The 18,849-nt window shown below is 37.3% G+C and overlaps 1 protein-coding gene across 4 annotated transcripts; it reads right to left on the bottom strand.

Moving 5' to 3' along the window:
• Positions 1–15,802: 15,802 nt before the first annotated feature.
• On the bottom strand, positions 15,803–18,395 carry LOC5577153 (serine protease snake). 4 transcript variants are annotated; one of them, XM_021852097.1, is made up of 8 exons: positions 18,294–18,393; positions 17,958–18,182; positions 17,800–17,894; positions 17,625–17,737; positions 17,158–17,572; positions 16,721–16,904; positions 16,066–16,649; positions 15,803–16,005 (listed from the first exon to the last, which is right to left on the bottom strand). In XM_021852097.1, the coding sequence occupies exons 2-8, from the start codon at positions 18,085–18,087 to the stop codon at positions 15,823–15,825; spliced, it is 1,704 nt and encodes a 567-aa protein (XP_021707789.1). In that variant the 5' UTR covers positions 18,088–18,182; positions 18,294–18,393; the 3' UTR covers positions 15,803–15,822. The 4 variants fall into 4 exon arrangements, with proteins under 4 accessions (XP_021707789.1, XP_021707790.1, XP_001663241.2 ...); XM_021852098.1 differs by having other exon boundaries at positions 18,307–18,379; XM_001663191.2 differs by lacking the exon at positions 18,294–18,393 and having other exon boundaries at positions 17,958–18,212.
• Between the last annotated feature and the right edge of the window lie 454 nt (positions 18,396–18,849).

The raw sequence follows: 18,849 nt of genomic DNA, 5'->3' as shown, positions 1-18,849 counted from the left end.
GCTTCCTTGTGTTGCTTGGTTGGGTGATCGGTTTCTGGCTCCAGCTGTAGTTCGCCAAACTCCTCCAGTAGATTAGATGTTTGATAGCTCGGGTGCTTCGATCGTGATAATCGATAGAATCGGTCCAGTGCTTTGGTCTGTAGCAATATCCATTGCATGAGCATTTAGGCTCTGTACATTGATACTCATCAATATGCAGGCTTGGCCGCTATGATCCAGTATTTCACGCAGTTCGTCTCAAAGCGTCACTAATCGATGATTGCCTAAGCGCTGCAGCTCATTCCTCAAGTCAACCTTCTTGGTAGAATTGCTGCCTTTGGCGTGATTGAACTTAAAAAGTAAGAGGTTGTTTCCGAGATACGACCGCCAAAGTGACGTTGGATAACATTAGCATCTTCTATTTCCTGGTTTGAGACCGTCACGAACTTATGAAAGATTTCTGAGAGAACAGCACCAATTTTCGACCCAACACTAACTTTCGACCGATTTTCGATACGGTTTTGGCCTACTTTGTATGAAAATCCGAAAATTGGCACATAATTCTTGTAGGTCGAAAATAAGTGCTCTTCTAATCAATTTTCACACTATTTGTTGCATGCCATTGTTGACCTATTATGAACATTTTGTGTTATTATTTGGTTGGTTCGATTAACTCTTCAACCGGTCGATGGAAAAAGAAGCATGAGCGATAACTTTTGCTCAACAAACAAATATTCCGCTTGAAGGTCCACGCATGATCCACTAAGATTGATTGCTTAAGTGGGTTCCGAAGCCTTTCGATACTCGTCGTATCCGTGGCGAACGTGCTGAAATTGCATTGAAGCACAATTTCAAACAACTGCCCTTTTCAGGGCGCAATTATAGTTTCGGATGATTAGTTTTCAACGGAGATAAATGGCAAACAAAGTTTAACATAGGTTCCCGTCGTTCGGGTCGGGCGGCGGTAGCAGTCTTTTCTGTGTGCGTATTTCCATACGTTCGACAATGTCTTACCAAATCGAAAGACAACAAAGCTGTTTCTTATTAGTTTTAGCTCTGTGTTCGACGAGTTGATACTGATCGCTCTAGTATCATTTAGGTAGCGACGGCGACAACGGCATTATGCGATCATCTCTAAATGCGAAACAAACCGGGAGGAATTCTTCATTCAAGTGCCGTTCGCAATTTATCCGACTCATGCACACACTGTCGAGGATCGCCCCGCGCGCGCACAATGGGAAATTTATTTCCCATTTATGGTTGCGTGCAAATGACTGACCAAAATCTGAATCAATCACATTCAATCATCAGTAATGTCGCTCTTCACGGTGGAAAATTCTCACAACTCTTTTAAAATGAAATTGTCGTCCTGAAAAGGACGGTTGGTGGTAGTCACCGTCGATCAAACTGGGTTTTCATTCCATTGTTAGATAGAAACACACCAAAAGATCACCGAAAACGATTAAATTAAAATGCGGTCGGTAATTTTGTGCTCTCTTGTCCATCCTTGTATTCGATGGTTTGCTCACTCCTCCGACGGTAATTATCAAGGTTTCTGGACGCATTCTCCACGAATTCGATGGGCTAGCTGGATGCCAAGGGCCATGATGAGCGATTAAACGGAACCCGCAGCTTTTAGCTTGGGAATAAACAGCAGCAGCAACGACGAACGTGTAAATTTTATTCCGATATGAGTCCTTCTCCGGTTGCTGGTCAACGATTGACTGATGCGCGCGTGAAGTCGAGTTTGGTTGGCTTCGACTGAACACGAGATAATAAAGAGAAGTAAGAAGAAGACCGAAAGGGGCGTTTCCCTTTGAATGACGAAAGTGGCTAAGATATCGCGCAATGATGTCTGTGTCAGGAATACACAAGAAAAATGTGCTTTTCTATAAAAAATAAGACAAGCTTCGATATTTCCCAATTTTTCAATAGTTTAGTCATGATAATCAATAGTTTTCATTGTTGGAGTAGATTCGAAAGATTTTCAATCGATTGGTGCAAGAATCTTGAAAATCTATCCGGGCGTTAGTAAGTTATTAAAAGTCAAAATCTAACAACTTTTCGTGACGCGAGCGATTTTTCGTTTTTTCGAAATTGTACCCCAGTATGTTGCCGTAAAACATTATCCAACGTCAAAAAATTGGAAGAGTTTGTCAAAAATAGCCCTTGCAGTGAAGTAACCCGCGACAAACCAACATATACCAATTGTTGATCCTGGCTTTTGTCATAGTCGTACACGACCTCGGGGAAAGTTCCACCTTGCGACTTATGAACAGTAAAAGCACAGGCGCTAACCATCGGGAACTGAATGCGTTTGCATTTGATTATGCCGCACAGTTTGAAAGTAAAATAAAAATTCTCTATACAGGAGTGAAATTGGAGTTTCAAAACCAAGAGCCTTACGTTGGCATGAAATATTTTGAACTCTTATAACTGTTTTCTGGTTTAACGAAATTCCTTGAATGGCACCTCAATTGAAAGACAAGACATCAAAGGGTCATGTCGTTTACTTACTGAATCCCACGTAACTGTCTAAATAGTTTAATAACTGTTTTAGAAGAGAACGTTGATTTCAAGCAAATCTATAAATAGGGGTGGCTAGAGAAAATTTGACGTCATTTGCTTTCCATTCTCCGCTTGGATCGCATCTCAGCAGGCAACAGATCGTCTTGCTCTGACCGGGCGTGCTTCTCAGGCACAGACTTCGATAGCGAAGGACTTCCCCGTTTGTCTTGCTTCGCTCAAATCAAACTGTCGAGCGAGCGAGAGAAGATGCCGTCCGAAGCCAAAGTCATCACCGCTGCCGCCGCCAAGAAGAAGAAGAAGAAGAGGAAGCAGTCCACAGGAAAATTTGCGGTCGAACTGTGAACACGGTCGGGCAAGTCATTCTGGCTTTGTGCTTCACCGCTTGTTTGCATTCACCCAGCCATCGTCATCGCCGCCATCATTAGATTTCTACTTAAGTCCGGTGATCCACTACCTGTTATTGTTGTGCGTCATCCACGTCACGAATCTTTCGGTTTGTCGTATAAGCAAATAACTTGCTCAAATTTATACATTTGAGTTGAGGATTCCCCGTTTGACCATGGCAATCAACTGATAACATCCCGCAGTGTTATTTATCTGTAAGAGCATCAAAGCTAACAAAGCCATCGGCCCTTTTCAGGGCCATCAAATTGGTGGAAAAGAGTTAAAAGAGAAATATTTCCGACTTTATATATGACTTCTTATATTCCTAAATCAATTTCACAGCTTCATACAAAATTTCATTTGTCATGAATAATTTATGACTAAACATTTTGAGACTGTAATCGCGGACGCTGCTGCAGTGCCGTCGGGGTGAGTGCTCAACATTCCACAACAATTGTAAAATAGAGTGGCATTTCCAACAGCGTCTTTATTGTTCCATATTTTGTGGGAACACTTTGATTAGCAAAATTATCACATGTAACAAAATCGCGACATTTTAAGAATGCATTCGAATAGACATTCTCATTGAACAATTGTAATAATTTTGGCACCCATGGATCAGAAATTTACCGTCATAATGAAGAAAACTATTGAATATCATGCGTGATTTTAATTTATTGTAAGCTATTAAAATAATGTTGATATGTTTAATGTCCATACGAACGCGCATGTGAATTTTCCAAGATATGTAAATCCCTAACCAAGACATCAACTTCATGTACCTTATCCTAGATTGGTCAATCAGAAGAAGGCGAAGAATACGAAAGGGAGGAGCATCGTCTGCAATTCAAATTATGTAAAACATACTATCTTTGACAGATTCGGTTCATTTAAGGGACGAATGACCTTCGGATTAAAATCCCTCTGTAACAACAACAGGATTCGGTTCATTTCATTTACACTTTCGAGCTAGTAAGAACTTCTCGTGATAATATAGCTAGTAATATTTCTTAATGTGATTACCAAAAACTTGCTATAATCTCTTAATTCATCTCGTAGCATCATACAATATCTGATTTATCACGAATAATCGACAATACGACAATTTTAGGATGTTCCAAGAACGCTGCTGCAGTGCCGTCGGGATGCAATAACAGCATAATGCTCATCTTGTACATCCCTTGCCAAGAAATCAATTTCATATAGCCTATTTCTCAGATTAACGCAATAGACAACATGTAGAAAAATCAATTCAGATCAATAGTTGCTCATTACAATTGGTCAAGAAACAATTTATTGATTTTAATGTCGCAATTTTAATACATTTTCCAATTTCCGTACTCGAGAATTTTGGAAGCGGGGGCCGTGATGCTCTGGATGGATTGTCCTCCATGACTGGTCCTGGCTGGATATATTCGTGGGGAGAAACTCGACCCTTTACTGCAGGAATTTCATTAACAACTCTTTGGTAAAGCAGAAATTTTCCGAGGAAAATTCTGATAAAAGTGAACTTTTTCAAAACAACTCTTATTGATTGGAATATTTATCAACAACTCTTTGTTAAGTAAAATCATCCTTAATAACTCTTTGCTTCATCGCCAAACCAAACAATTTCATTGAATTCATCATGTACAAGAATATGAATGGTAAGGAGAGGCAGATGGTGTATATTTCGCTGGCGTTACTTTCCAACAGGTCGCCGGTTCGCGCTGACTACTAATCCGTCCACTGAATGATTTTCAGTTGTTGCTTTCGCTTCGTTGATCTCTGGTTCCGTTCGCTACTCGCACACTGCTGTGGCTTTCACGCGCTCTTCTTTGCTGCTCCGCTGCTTGATCCGTTCGTTATGCCGTTCGATTTGTGAATGAGCTGGGAGCAGAACAACCAGTGGTTTTATTTGCTCGAGCTCCGTTCACCGATGGCGAGTGGTGGGGTTCTCGCTTGGTTGTTTCGTCACTCCGTTCGCTACTCGCACGCGATTGGTTATTGCTTTCGCGCTATTTTCGTTGATGGTGTGATTCTTCCCTGAGAAAAAAATTGCAACTCTATTGATTTTTCATGCAAAATGATCAAATTTGATAAACTATATCTCAGTTATTTATGGACCGATTTGAATGAAATTTTCACAGAATATCAGACATAACTTAAATTTTAACATATATTTTTGAGTGATTTTTCCAATCACACGTTGAAAAGCAGTAACGGTTTGACTAAAGTGAATTTTTTGACGGTTTTTTATTATTGACATAACTAAACATACTGAAGGAATAGCGTCATGGTATCTTCAGCAAAGTTTTAGATTTTGACGAGATGAATAAGTTTGCTCAAGACAGTTTTTGTGTAAGGCTATCAGATTTTAAGATAACAAGTTTTGATTTTTTCGTCGCAAATTACAGTTTAGTCAAACCGTTATTACTTATAAACTTGTGATTGTAAAATTTATTTAAAAATATTTGTTTAAACTCAAGTTACATCTGATGTTCTGTGAAAGTTTCATTCGAAAATATTTCCATAAATAACTGAGATCTAACTTACCAAAGTTGGTCATTTTGTATGGAAAATCGTAAACGTTGCAAATGCATGCGAATAAGTTGGGGCCTTCCTTAGCCCGCGGCTACAAAGCAAAGCCATGCTGAAGGTGTCTTGGTTCGATTCCCGGTCGGTCCAGGATCTTTTCGGAATGGAAATTTTCTTGACTTCCCTTGGCATAGAGTATAATCGTGCCTGTCACACGATATACGAATGCAAAAATGGAAACTTTGGCAAAGAAAGCTCTCAGTTAATAACTGTGGAAGTGTCATAAGATCACTAAGTTGAGAAGCAGGCTCTGTTCCAGTGAGGACGTTATGCCAAGAAGAAGAAGATGTGAATAAGTTCTCTGTTTATTCAACAAACCAGCTGAATAATTCTTGGGTGCACAACAGAAACAGGGTAGCGGATCACAGGGATTTAGTTGAAATCTGGAAACGTAGCTCAATCTTGAAATCTTGAGTGATTTCACAAACCAGATTCTGGATTAACAGCTCAGCAAGCTTCTAGCAGCGAGGTACTTCTCGCTAAGCAAGTTCGGAGGAGCTCTTACCAGCTCGAAAGCGGAAATGGAATGAAACTGAATCCAACGAAGGCAGCATGTTTCATAACCTTGGAATAGCAGATTATGCTCCTCCCTTTTGTGCTCTTCGCTTTCTGAACGACCAATCTGGGAAATGGGTATGTGCCAATAATGTGTTGGGCTTGGAATTACTTGAAAATTACGGAGAATACTAATACGTGAGAAATTGGTCGAACATGAATTGTTGGAATGATTGGCATTCCCTAAATATTCAATACGAGCTATTGATAATTGATAGTTTTCTTTATTATGACGGTAAATTTCTGATCCATGGGTGCCAAAATTATTACAATTGTTCAATGAGAATGTCTTTTCAAAAGCATTCTAAATATGTCGCAATTTTGTCACATGGGATAATTTTCCTAATCAAAGTGTTCCCATAAAATATGGAACATAAAAGGCGCTGTTGGAAAAGCCACTCTATTTTGCAATCGTTGTGAAATGTTGAGCACTCACCCGACGGCACTGCAGCAGCGTCCGCGAGTGCAATCTCAAATGGTTGAGTCATAAATTATTCGTGACAAATGAAATTTTGTATGAAGCTGTGAAATTGATTTAGGAATATTAGAAGTTATAAATAAAATCGGAAATATTTCTCTTTTAACTCTTTTCCACAAATTTGATGGCTCTGAAAAGAACCGATGGCTTTGTTAGCTTCGATGTTGTTACGGATAACTAACACTGCTCGGACCAGCAAAACTCAGGGGGCTTCTGGTATTTGCTTCTAACGGGATTGCTTCTTGACCACCAATGATGATTTCATCACGAGTCGAAATTTTGAAGCGCGGGTCAACAGCTTCTCGGCCGATTAAATTTGCGGCGGCGATGACGATGGCTGGGTGAACACAAACAAGCGGTGAACCACAAAGCGAGAATGACTCGCCCGACCGTGTTCACAGTTCGACCGCAATTTCTCCTGTGGACTGCTTCCTCTTCTTCTTCTAGGCGACGGCGGCGGTGATGGCTTTAGCTTCGGACGGCATCTTCTCTCGCTCGCTCGACAGTTTGATTTGAGCGAAGCAAGACAAACGGGGGCGTCCTTCGCTATCGATGTCTGTGCCTGAAAAGCACGTCCGGTCAGAGCAAGCCGATCTGTCGCCTGCTGAGATGCGAGCCAATCGGAGAGTGAAAAGCAAATGACGTCAAATTTTCTCTAGCCACCCCTATTTATAGATTTGCTTGAAATCAACGTTCTCTTTTAAAACAGTTATTAAACTATTTGGACAGGTATGTGGGATTCAGTAAGTAAATGACATGAAGCTTTGATGTCTTGGCTTTCGATTGAGGTGCTAATCAAGAAATTCCGTTAAGCCAGTACAAAGTTATAAACGTTTAAAATATTTCATGCCAACGTAACGCTCCTGGTTTTGGAATTCCAATTTCACTCCTGTATAGAGAAGAAAGACGTACTTCTACGTCAAAAGTGGCATGATCGGGAAGTTCGGTTGGAGTAAGTTAAAAAGTGCCGCGATCGGTTCGTTCGTTTTGATCTTTCGACGACCTTGACGCTTGCTCCTGGGCAGTGCGTCAAGAAAGCCCGAGCTGTCGTTTGTGTTTTTTTTTCCAGGTCGCGCGCCTATTTTTTTTTTTTTTTTCCTGAGTGCTAGTCGAGCAAACGAGTGAAGCTGGAAGTGGATTGTGGCTGCTCAGTCAAGGATAACGGATCAATTGGTGAGCTCGTTTCATGCTACTATTTCTAATCTATAAAATATGTATGACTGCACATTTAATCGTTACAATGGTGGGATGTAAATATGATGTTTCAACAAACTATGGATGGTTCGTCACTGTGAGTGTCGACACAAACTCTGATTCATGATTTATTTATGTTTAACATTTTTTTTTTCAGAACACCCCTTATATACCTTTATTTTTGTAATTAAAAAAACTTTGAATGGTTCGACACTACAAGTGTAGACTTGCGAAAGGTTCACTTTATTCAACAAACTTTGGATGGTTCGTCACTGTAAGTGTCGGCATAAGAATAAGAGTGTTCTATGATGTCCCAACCAATTGAGTCTTTTGTTTCTTTTCAAATGAGTAAAATATAATAACACATGCTTTCGTACTGACAGCTGTAGGAATGTTACACTTAGGTATTTGTTCAACAAACTTTGAATGGTTCGTCACCTCAAGTGTCGGCATAATTTTCCTCTACATAGAAATTATATGAACAATTATATTTACGTATAAGCATGTATATATCTCACAAATCATTATTTATCATGGTCTAATCGCTTATCAAAGTGAATCCTTTGACCCAACGATCCTCCCCATTAACAAACATCCCTCCCAGTAACCTTTGTGGAGATGCAGAGGCAAACACGGTCTCCAAATAGCAAAAGTTACACACTAACATTCCTTCCCTCAATCCCACCTGACTGCAAGGACGTGGCCGGCGCCGTTATTGACCTTGTATAAATAGAGGCACTGAATTATGCACACTGAAGAAGATTATGGCCAATCCCAGCTGAACTTCTAGTTGATTCTTTGTGCATTTTCACTGACTTCGGTCAATCACGGAATAGCAACCATTGATATGTGTAGTCAGTCTAAGCTAAGCTAAGCTAAGCTATTAGATGATTAAGCTTTTATTCCAGTGGGTGTTATTTACATATCGTAATAAGATTTTAATATGAAATATATGGCGTATCAACTGGTAATCATTTCAATGACGCTAAAACTTCATTGGTATTCAAAACCCTTCAAGTGAATTGCGCTGTATGCTCCAATAATCACAACAAGTAATTACTAGTGGGGACATTGTATGCTTAATGAGTTCTTTCATGCATTAAATAATTTAAATCACTTGAAATCCTCTTTCTCCCAGCAACTGTCTCTGTGTGTCGCCGTTGAAATGCACAGTTGGTTTCACACACGAACAATGACACAGTCCATTGTTAGTAGGGTTTTGTAGAAGGTACGTAATTCACTCTTCTCCCGATTCAGATCAGCTGCCGCCACAACGAGCGAAGATTACATTACCAACAGAACAAATAGAATTTGAACATGCTCTCCTCAATGGTTGAGTTTCAGTTTGGATGGAAAGCTCGCCATATCGTGATCCTCCATGGATACTGAACAATAAAGAAATCCAACCGAGAACACATTTAGCGTTCCTCGTCGCTGCATTTGAGTTTCAAGCCTTTATAGCGGCAAAAGCATGTAAATTGGGTTTCCCGCACCTTTATCTGACTGAATCCGTTTGTAACGCTGGGCATTGAAAATGCATGCGTTCACTCGAAAGCATTTGAATCGATACGTTTGTCATTCCACTGAATTACATATAGACAAGCAATTTTGACAGAGCTGTGTAATAGAATTGCTTTACTAAAGCAATTCTACAGCAAATCTGATTGATCTGAAAACTCTACAGGGTGTCCGCAAATTATCCGTACAAACTTTGAAGACATGGCTCTATACAATCAAGCATAATAAATTCAATATTCTTGCATGGTTTTAAACATTGGCTTATTATATTCTTAAGAAGAAAGTTTGACACATTTCCGATTTCAAATAATAGCACAACCAACCCAAATGTATTGAGGTGTCTTAAAGGGAGCTGTTTTCCGAGCATTATGATGGAAAAGAAATGTCCATACAATTCACTGGATTTGAACCGTACAATTTTCTATTTCCAGTCTAACTTGAAGCCACTAACCTGTAGATTACCTCCAATTATAATAGGGCATTTGGATTCATCTCTTTTAGGTTTTAGAGATAACACATCTCCAGTATGACTAGCGGCCCTCAGGAAAATCGTCTCCGAAAAATTTAAACTTGCCTATCTCAGTAAAAAGAAATTATTTCGAATTTTTTTTAAGTTGTATTTTGTGTTAACATATAGATATATTATAAAAGGTACATGGACATTGATTTTACGTTGTTTTCAATGCGAGATCATCTTTCCAATATTTTGCTGTTCGGATAATTTGCGGACACCCTGTATCTCTCTTGATTCTTTTGAATGGTACCTAAATTTATGCGTGGTTAGAATTGAACAGAAATTTTTTCGAAAATATTCAGTACCGTAATCCGGGGTAACATTGATCGGAATGACTCAACTCGTAAAAAGTTCGTATCATAATTTATTAATGAAACTTTTCCAAATCGCGATTGGTGCTTTTTTTTATATTCATAAGCTAATGTAAGTGAGGATTTTTGCGAAAATTGCGTTGACATTATGCGTAAATTTGTCATCTTTTCGAAACAATGATTTCAATGGGTAGGGATGACACTACCGAAGATTCATGTCTTACATAAGTTCTGTAAACGATATGAGCAAGGAAAATGCGGTTCTTACTAAAAATGGCCTCTCCGAAAACGATTCCGTTGTCAAAACTTTCATAAGTATGCTCAATTTGGCAACATTAACGAATTACTGTAAAGAATATAGAAATCCCTTAGGAAATTGCCTACCTTTAGACGTATTCCGCGGTTCGAGGTGTTTTTAATTTTAAAATAACTCAAAAAGTGAATGACTTGTAAGCGTTTGGCCTTCATATTCGGCTTCAGGGGCCATGATTTAAGTAAGTTACGATATTTTAATATATTATTTTCATAGGTGATCAATGTTACTCCATATCAGCTAAATAAAAAAATCACTTAAACCATTTTTGTAAACATGCTTAAATCTTTCAAAAAACAAAAGGCAGTATAAAGTCACGAGCTATGGGTGACAGTTCTTGTTTTAAAAATATAAAATTTGCAACATTTGCATTTTCAAACGAAATATTTGAGAAATATTCAAAAAAATGATCAATGTTACCCCGGATTACGGTATTCGACAATACATTTCTCGCGTTTAATATCATACAAGCGTATCTACAGTGATCGATTTCTCTTCGTCGAGCATTAAAGCTTTGCAGCTAGACAAATAAAAATATGTGAATCTTACTTGATAAATTGGTCTTTTCAATAAAGTAATGATTCGATTATTATATTTTTCACGATGCCCTAAATTAGGCTTGATAGTGAGGAAAAATGTCTTTGTTTTTCATTTAAATTTAGTGATTTTATGATTATGATACTGAACGTGAGATTCGTACCTTTTTAGATCTTTCATACCCACTGGTCCACTTTGAGGTGTTAGATCGAAGTTATTTGTGGACCGATTTGAATGAAATTTCAACAGCACATCAGACATAACATGACCATCGTCATATATTTTTAAGTAATTTTCCTAAACACGGTTTCAAAAGCTATAACGGGTTGACTAATGTGAATTTTTCAACGAATTTTAATAATTGAACAAGTTTGTCAAAGGAAACTTTTGTATAGGGTTTTCTTATTTTCTGATAAATCGTCAAGTATTTCAATTTTGAAAAATCGTTATTACTTTTAAACTAGTGATTGGAAAATTTAAAATATATTAAAATTCAGCATATGGGGATTTTTTTTTTTATTTCCGTACAAAGTGAGCCGATTTTCATAAAACTTTTTCCACAGGCAGGGCTCATCAATATATGAATAAAAAAAATGAGAAAAATTCAGGGTCGCTTATTTTCCAGAAAAACTCAGTTGGAATTTTTACGTTTTCCTCTGACACTACTTCCTTTGAAAAATCATAACTCAAGAACGAAGCATCGTAGAAACAAAGTTTTTAATGAAAATGAAAGCAAATTTTCTCAAGAATAAAATAAAATATTACCTGGAAAAAGTTTTCCACCAAATTCTTCACCGTTCAGAAAATTCGTAAAGAAAAGCCGGAAAACTATGCTCCAACTCGTGGAAAATTTTTAAAAAAATATTTTTGAGAAGGTTATTTCATTAGCTTTAATCGCTGAAATTTTTGAAATGGTATTTTTTTTTTTGTTTTTGAGTTATGGCACATTTTGTAAAACATGTGCAAACGTGTCATTTTTAGCCTTTTCTTTGAAAAATAATAACTCAAGAAAGAAGCATCGTAGAAACAAAGTTTTTTTTTTATGAAAATGAAAGCATTTTTCTCAGGAATAAAAAAAATATTAACTGGAAACAGTTTTCCACAAAATTTTCCACCGTTGAGAAAAGCCGGGAAAACTATGTTCCAACTCGTGTAAGCTTTTCAAAGAAGAAAAGACGTCCGGCAAGAGAAGCTTAAGTTTGTGTCATGTATGCTATCTTTTAACATTTTAGTCAAGAGATAGTCGTTTATCTCAAAACTAAGGATGTCAGTCTTAAAATAAAGAATTGTTAAAGTGTTTGTGTTTTGCTTTATTAGAAAATTCTGGTATAAAATTATTGATAATGTTGTATTGTGCGCTCTTTAGTAAATCCTTCAAGATTGATCATTTGTCAATTGTAGTAAGTATTAAGTTTACCATTTTAGTTTTTCTATTTTATTCTGTTCTGATCACATCACATTGAATGAATCATACAGCGTACAGAAAAGCTCGATAAATGAATCATTTATTATTTATTATTATGATGATAAATGGTGATATAAAATATTTTATAATACCTACTGTTTCCTTAGAAGGAGATCTAAAATCTAGAGTCAACCACGAACTAAGTGCAGCATGCCCTTGCTCTATAGCTGCGTAAAAAAAACAACTGAGCTAACAAAGGCTCCCATGCGTCACACATTCTCGTTCAGAAGAAATCAGTTCAGGTCATTTGGAAGTAAAGGCAACAAGTCCAAGGACCAAAATTATGCCACATAGCTCCATCATCACTACATACCATCAACACTAGCTTCAGTCAGATGAAAACTAGCTCCGTAATGAAACTTTTGCCACATTTTGCAACGAAGGAAGAGAGATACCTCTATGCAATTCTGTCCCCGGTTACCTACCGTCTTTCGGCACATTCTCTACGCCAAAACTACGCCAGCTGCCGTCGTCTCTTCGCAAATTACAGGAAATGTATGAGACGAAAGCTGTTTAAAAATGGAACAACATATTTTATGCAGCTTTATTGGTTTCCTTCAAATTGCTTCATTTTATCTGGGTCTGGGATTTCACTTGTCTCTTTCTGCACATTCTAAATGGCCATTTATTCCACTTGCAGCAGACTAGCAACGGCCAACTGATGCTGGTTCTACTCTACTTCTGTTGCTGCTACAATCGCGGTGGACTTTGGACGAGTGGCGTTTAGTGTCCATCCATTCCACAACGGTTAGTGAAGTTGGGCGCATTTTCCATTTAATTAATGATGCAAGTGCAGGAAGTGAACGAACATCTAAGGAATGCTGCTACTGTCCACCTGCAATGTTCATTTGAAATTGATGATGTTTCATTTGTGCTCGAATATGTACGGCGTGATGTGATTTTTGTTTTAGCTTCTTGAGTTTTTTTAGCCTGGAGCAAAACCATCAAGGGTTTGGCAAACTATTTCAATGATGAAAATTGAAATACGTGTTGGGAGAAAGTTTAAAAAATTATATAATGAATAACTCATACCGTCACAGCTATTGCTTCAATGATCATTAACACAAAATTCCAATGCTTCACATAAAGTGAATTCCTTAACCATACGGATTGTTCGTTAATTACGTAAGACATATAATTAATGGGCATCCTCATAATTCGTTGATACTCGAGTTCTTTCAGCAATACCTAAAGAACAGGGTTTCTTTAAGGAATTCATCTTGTAATTTATGAAGGTATTCAAAAAAAAATTCCTCTATCAATTCCTTTACTGATACTCCGATAAGCTTCCCCAGGAATTATTATATTATATTCGCTTTGAGACCATGATTGGAACGAACAGCGTATGATTTGAAGAACGTTAAAAGATTTTTATTTTACAACAGTTACTGCCGTGAATCGAAAGTTAGTCCCATCTGCATTTTCGTCAAAATCGAGTTGAGTTCAGTTTTCAACATCTCTTCCAATGCTCTTATAGCTGCACTAATAAAATAATATGATTTGTTTGGAAAAAATAAGAAAAAACAGCAAGTCAAATTGTCCCATAATGAAAAGTAATCGCATATCAGTCCCACTACACACTTTCGTACCGTGGAACACAAAAATGTAACTTGTTTTAATCATTTTTATATTTTTTTGCGGATAGATATCGTAGTGAAAAGAAAGTTGTGAAAGTTTCATTAAGATTGGAACATGTTCCAATCCTCTGGATTGTTTAAATGTTTGTATGGAAAACGAGTTTAAAAACTTCACAGCCAATTTTCTCAATGCCTACTTTTTACAGATGGGACTGACTTGCGATTCACGGCAGAGTATATCTCGAAAGAACAGCAATAAGGGTGAATTTCTGATGAGAACTCCAATACGCCGTTATTTATGGCGTTAGGACATTTCGTCGAATGACATTTGATCGAATGACGTTTGGTCGAATGACATTTGGTCGAAAGTACATTTGGTCGAAAGGATATTTGGTCGAATGGACATTTGGTCGAATTGTTTTGAAACATTCATTTTGGTCGAATAAAGTTTAGTTGAACGGTAATTTGAATGAAATCTTATTTTGAAATAGTTTATTGAAAGATCATTTGGTAAAATTGGATATTGTTTTCTAAATGTTCATAAGATGGATAAAACAATGTTGGTGAGATAACGTATTCTCTTGAATGATCTGAATCATTAGCTGTTGTTAAATAAAAATGAGACATTTTATGCAGATTTATTTGTAAATTATTCAAATGAACTTTTTCAAGTAGTTTTTGTTTTGTACATTGACTGAAATATTAAGCTCTAGTGAATTTATTATTCTTTGGAAATATCATCATTCTTTGAAAAACTGCTCAACAAGTTTTTAATTTTATTACTCAACGATGTGAGCATAATGTTTTTATTGTTTATTATTCTTTTGAAATGTCATCGTTCTTCGTAATGAACTGCTGATTTCCATCTGATGGAAGCATTCGGAAAGATTGCTCGGGATTTTTTTTTTTTTTGAATTCCGGGTCTTGCAGCTTACGAACGTGGGTACTATTTTGAGAATGCGGGAATCAGAAATAAAGCGGGCGGAAAAAATTTCTTTGTGGAAAACCTTTAAGGCGAAGTGAATGTTAGGTGTATGTAATTCTGCTTATGGTAATTTAGCTCATTGTGAATTCCAGCTTAAGAACATTCCTCAGGCAAATATATGGCTCTGCTGACAGTGTTGATGACCTCGGGTGAATAACAGTGTGTGTATTAGAAGCTTTGAAAACTGTGCTAATTCTATGTGTCGGGTAAGGGAAGACAAGTTGACTGAGATGACAAAAATGGCTTGCTTCCATTTAAGTTCAGCTTATCTTGAATTGCAGAAACGCAAGAGGTTGATTAATATTTTAGGAGAACGTCCATTAACTTGGATAACAAAATTTTGCTAATCGCATAGTTGGTAAAATTTCGCATTGTTGGTAAAATTTCAATCACTATTGTATTAGCGACAGAATGCTACTCTCGATGATAGTCAGACCAAATGTAATACATTATTTCCATACTATTTAGATTCGACCACCATCCTCTCCACGAAATGTCGGTTTAAAAAAAATATCATATGCTTTCTGTTGCAACTAAACCTTTTCGAACAAATGTCCATTCGACGAAATGTCCGTTCGACCAAACGTACTTGCGACCAAACGTCATTCGACTAAATGTCATTTGACTAAATGTCTTTCGACCAAATGTCATAGATTCGTTATAAGGCCATGTTCAACACAGCTACAAATCGTATGGCGAGTTTCAAAAATTATAAAACTTGCCATACGATTCGTTACATTGCTGAAGATGCACTAACTATGTTACTAAAATAACTAAAATAGCTGAACGATTTTTGGATTTTTAAATTATACATTTGTGACTATGCGCTTTTTTAATTTCAAAAATCGACAAATCCTAGTGTGCAGCAATCAAATCTAGTAGGAAAAAATCTTGTATATTTACTTTTTATTGGAAAATCAATTTCTCACTAGTATGATCAAATATTACACTTTCAATCCATTCAATGTATGCGCTTATCTTTGTTACTACTATATCTTTTCCACATCCTTCACTTAATTTAGATACAACTCCCAAGAAGAAAGGCACACGAAACATATCTTTAACGAACACGGGGCCACCATAGTCCATCTGAAATTGGAAACAATCTTGAATTACATGTTCATCCCTGAGTAATACTTTCGAACCTACATCACAAACCGTTGGAATCAAATTGATTGAATTATTCAAGCAGTACAAATGATTTTCTGAAAATTCAACGTTTCCACACTGCATACTAGATTCTGAATTTGTGGCAATGTTAATATTATACTCCACATAGTTATATCTTCTAAAAGAATTTTTGTCAGCATAGCTAGTCCCATAAGCTGACACCGATTGATATCCTTCATTTCTATCTTTGGGATCTTTTTTCGAAAGGCAAACGGGAACGAATTCCATGTTATGTTTGGCAAATTTTGTCAACCTTAGCAATGCGATGTCATGTTGGGGCTTACCAACATTGTATTGTGGATGAACTATGATTTCATCAATTTCAACCCTCTCACCATTGTTTTGTACTAATATACTATGTGGTTTAACTCCTTTCAAGTGTGTGCAGTATGCTGATGTTATTGCAAACTGATAATCTATTACTGTAGCTCCACACTCAAAAGCATTATCATCACTAGTGTTCCACACTAAACCAACTCGGGAAAAAGGGCCCAAATTAAAAGTTTGGTCTATTTTGGAGTGAACATATTTTCGTCCATAACAAAATGTCGTTCGTGTACAAGCTGCAATTTTTAAAACAAATTAGTAAACGAATAGATATAAATTCCCTTTTTTCTCAATGAAGCATACTTACTCACGTAATCAATTGAATGTTGCAGTTCTTGTTCAATCCATGCTTGATATGAAGCCACTCTAGTGTAAACACCAATTGATCCATTGGAGCAAGGTGAACCATATGACACTACACCGACAATGAGGGGTATCAAATATCCATTGGTGTCTTCTTTTTCAATTTGAATTGGACCGCCGGAATCACCCTATAAGTATTGAAAAAAAAAAGATGAGCACCCTTCAACTATGTCTGCTGATGATTGAATATTTTATTTATCTACTTCTTCGTTTCTTCTGCTTGGTTTTACGTCCTCACCGGCACAGACCCTACTCAGCCTAACCTTAGTGATCTATGAGCACTTCCTATGTTATTAACTGCAAGCTTTCTTTTCTGAAGTTGCCATTTTTGCATTCGTATATCGCTACCCAAGTAATATTATCAGATCTGTCATTACATACCTCGCATGTGTCCATATGATCATTTCCAGCACAAAACTGCTCATCGACGAAACCGTTTGGCTGTTGACGGTTACTGACAGGAAGTGTTTCAGAACAGTTATTCTTATCGATCAACGAGAGTGTGGCTTTTTGTAAGGTTGGGCTCAAACTTTCCCCAAACCCAGTTGCCCCAAACCCAATGGCTTGCATTGGTTCTAGGGGAGTATCTTTATCCAACCAAATGCAAGCAGGACAAGTAGCATAATTGAACTTTGCTTCAGCTTCCAGTTCGATGAGTGCGATGTCAAAATATTTTCTGCTAGGTCGATATTCAGGATGTTTTCTAAAACTGCGAATGCTAATCTGTTGTGCTGTTATATCGTCCGCTACGTCAGCTAAGTTGGTATCACCTAAACGCACAGTATCCGGTTCTTTACTGAAAGGAACATAAATTAATACATTGGCGAATCTGATAATGGTGTTTGTACCCGGCTCCATTTATAGCACAATGAGCTGCAGTTAAGACAAATGTTGATGAGATCAGTGCTCCACCGCACATATACTGAATGTTTCCATCATCCGCAGTCCATCCAATAGCCGCCTAAAACATAAGTTCATTATAATGACTAATCAAACAATTGTTTTGTTAATTAACGGAGGTACCATATGCATAAATTCCCCAACTAATGCTCGTCTTCCCCCGAAAATGTGGTGGTAGTCAAATTTGTGAGGATTCGGATAAAATCTTTTTGGACAATCTGAAATATGGCAATCATTAATTACGACAGTGTTATGTTAGTAAACAATGTTAATTAACTTACCATTTAATGTTTTTCTAAAATAGTAGTCCCACGGTGCCGTATCAGTAAAGTATTTAACGGATTGACCTTTGACTGGAACTGACAGCAAAAAGCCGCTGAAAGCGGTGATCCACACCAACGCGGCTACCATTACGTCAGAACGGGTTTGCGGCAGATGTCGAACTGTTTCAAGTTCATATGAAACAGACAGACATAATCTCAATGATGCCAACTTGATGAGCTCATCTGATCCGGTGATGCAAAATAGAATTGATTAAAATAAGGAAGATTCTTCGATTTTTGATTAGTAATAATTGCTCGTCTCTTTGCTTCTGCGTAATAGATTAGATTACTTACTAGTTTTAGTTACCGTTTGTTATGGTTTGTCTCTTCTTCCTTCGGACGTCCCAAATGAGGCAGAGCCGGCTTCAAAGTGTTCTATGAGCCCTCCCACAGCTATTCTGAGAGTGTCTTTAATTTGGGGTCGTCCATTAATTGCGTAAGAGTTCATGGGGGGAGGAGATGTTTGAGATTTCTTATGCACCACAAACATTGTTTCTAATATTTAAACAAAATATCTTACCATGGAAATTGGGAAATCGGAAAACCGCCAAAATTGTCTTTCGTTATTAATCCTTAAAAGACGTGGTCGACTTTTTGCAGTCTTTTGGTTCTATCTTTTGACTCAAATAATCGATTTACAAATATTTAACAGTATTGTGTAGGATTTTCGATTTCGGGAACAATTTCAGTTTCCCGAGAAATACTTTTTTGTTTCCCGGGATTCCCGTATTTCTCGGGATTCCCATATTTTCAAAGAAGGTTGACTACACATATCAATTATTGCTATTCCGTGATTGACCGATGTCAGGGAAGATGCACAAAGAATCAACTAGAAGTTCGTCTGGGATTG

Source organism: Aedes aegypti, chromosome 3, assembly GCF_002204515.2.
Source record: "Aedes aegypti strain LVP_AGWG chromosome 3, AaegL5.0 Primary Assembly, whole genome shotgun sequence".
Lineage (NCBI taxonomy): Eukaryota > Metazoa > Arthropoda > Insecta > Diptera > Culicidae > Aedes > Aedes aegypti.
Note: the sequence above shows the minus strand (reverse complement) of the source record. Positions and strands in the feature narration are given on the sequence as shown.

Coding starts and splice junctions, on each gene's coding strand:
- LOC5577153 (XM_021852097.1), bottom strand. CDS start 18,087: ATGGTAGCCGCGTTGGTGTGGATCACCGCTTTCAGCGGCTTTTTGCTG. Junction 16,905..17,157: donor ATCATATGGACACATGCGAG/GTATGTAATGAC, acceptor CAATACTTATAG/GGTGATTCCGGCGGTCCAAT. Junction 16,006..16,065: donor TGATTCCAACGGTTTGTGAT/GTAGGTTCGAAA, acceptor TTCCAATTTCAG/ATGGACTATGGTGGCCCCGT.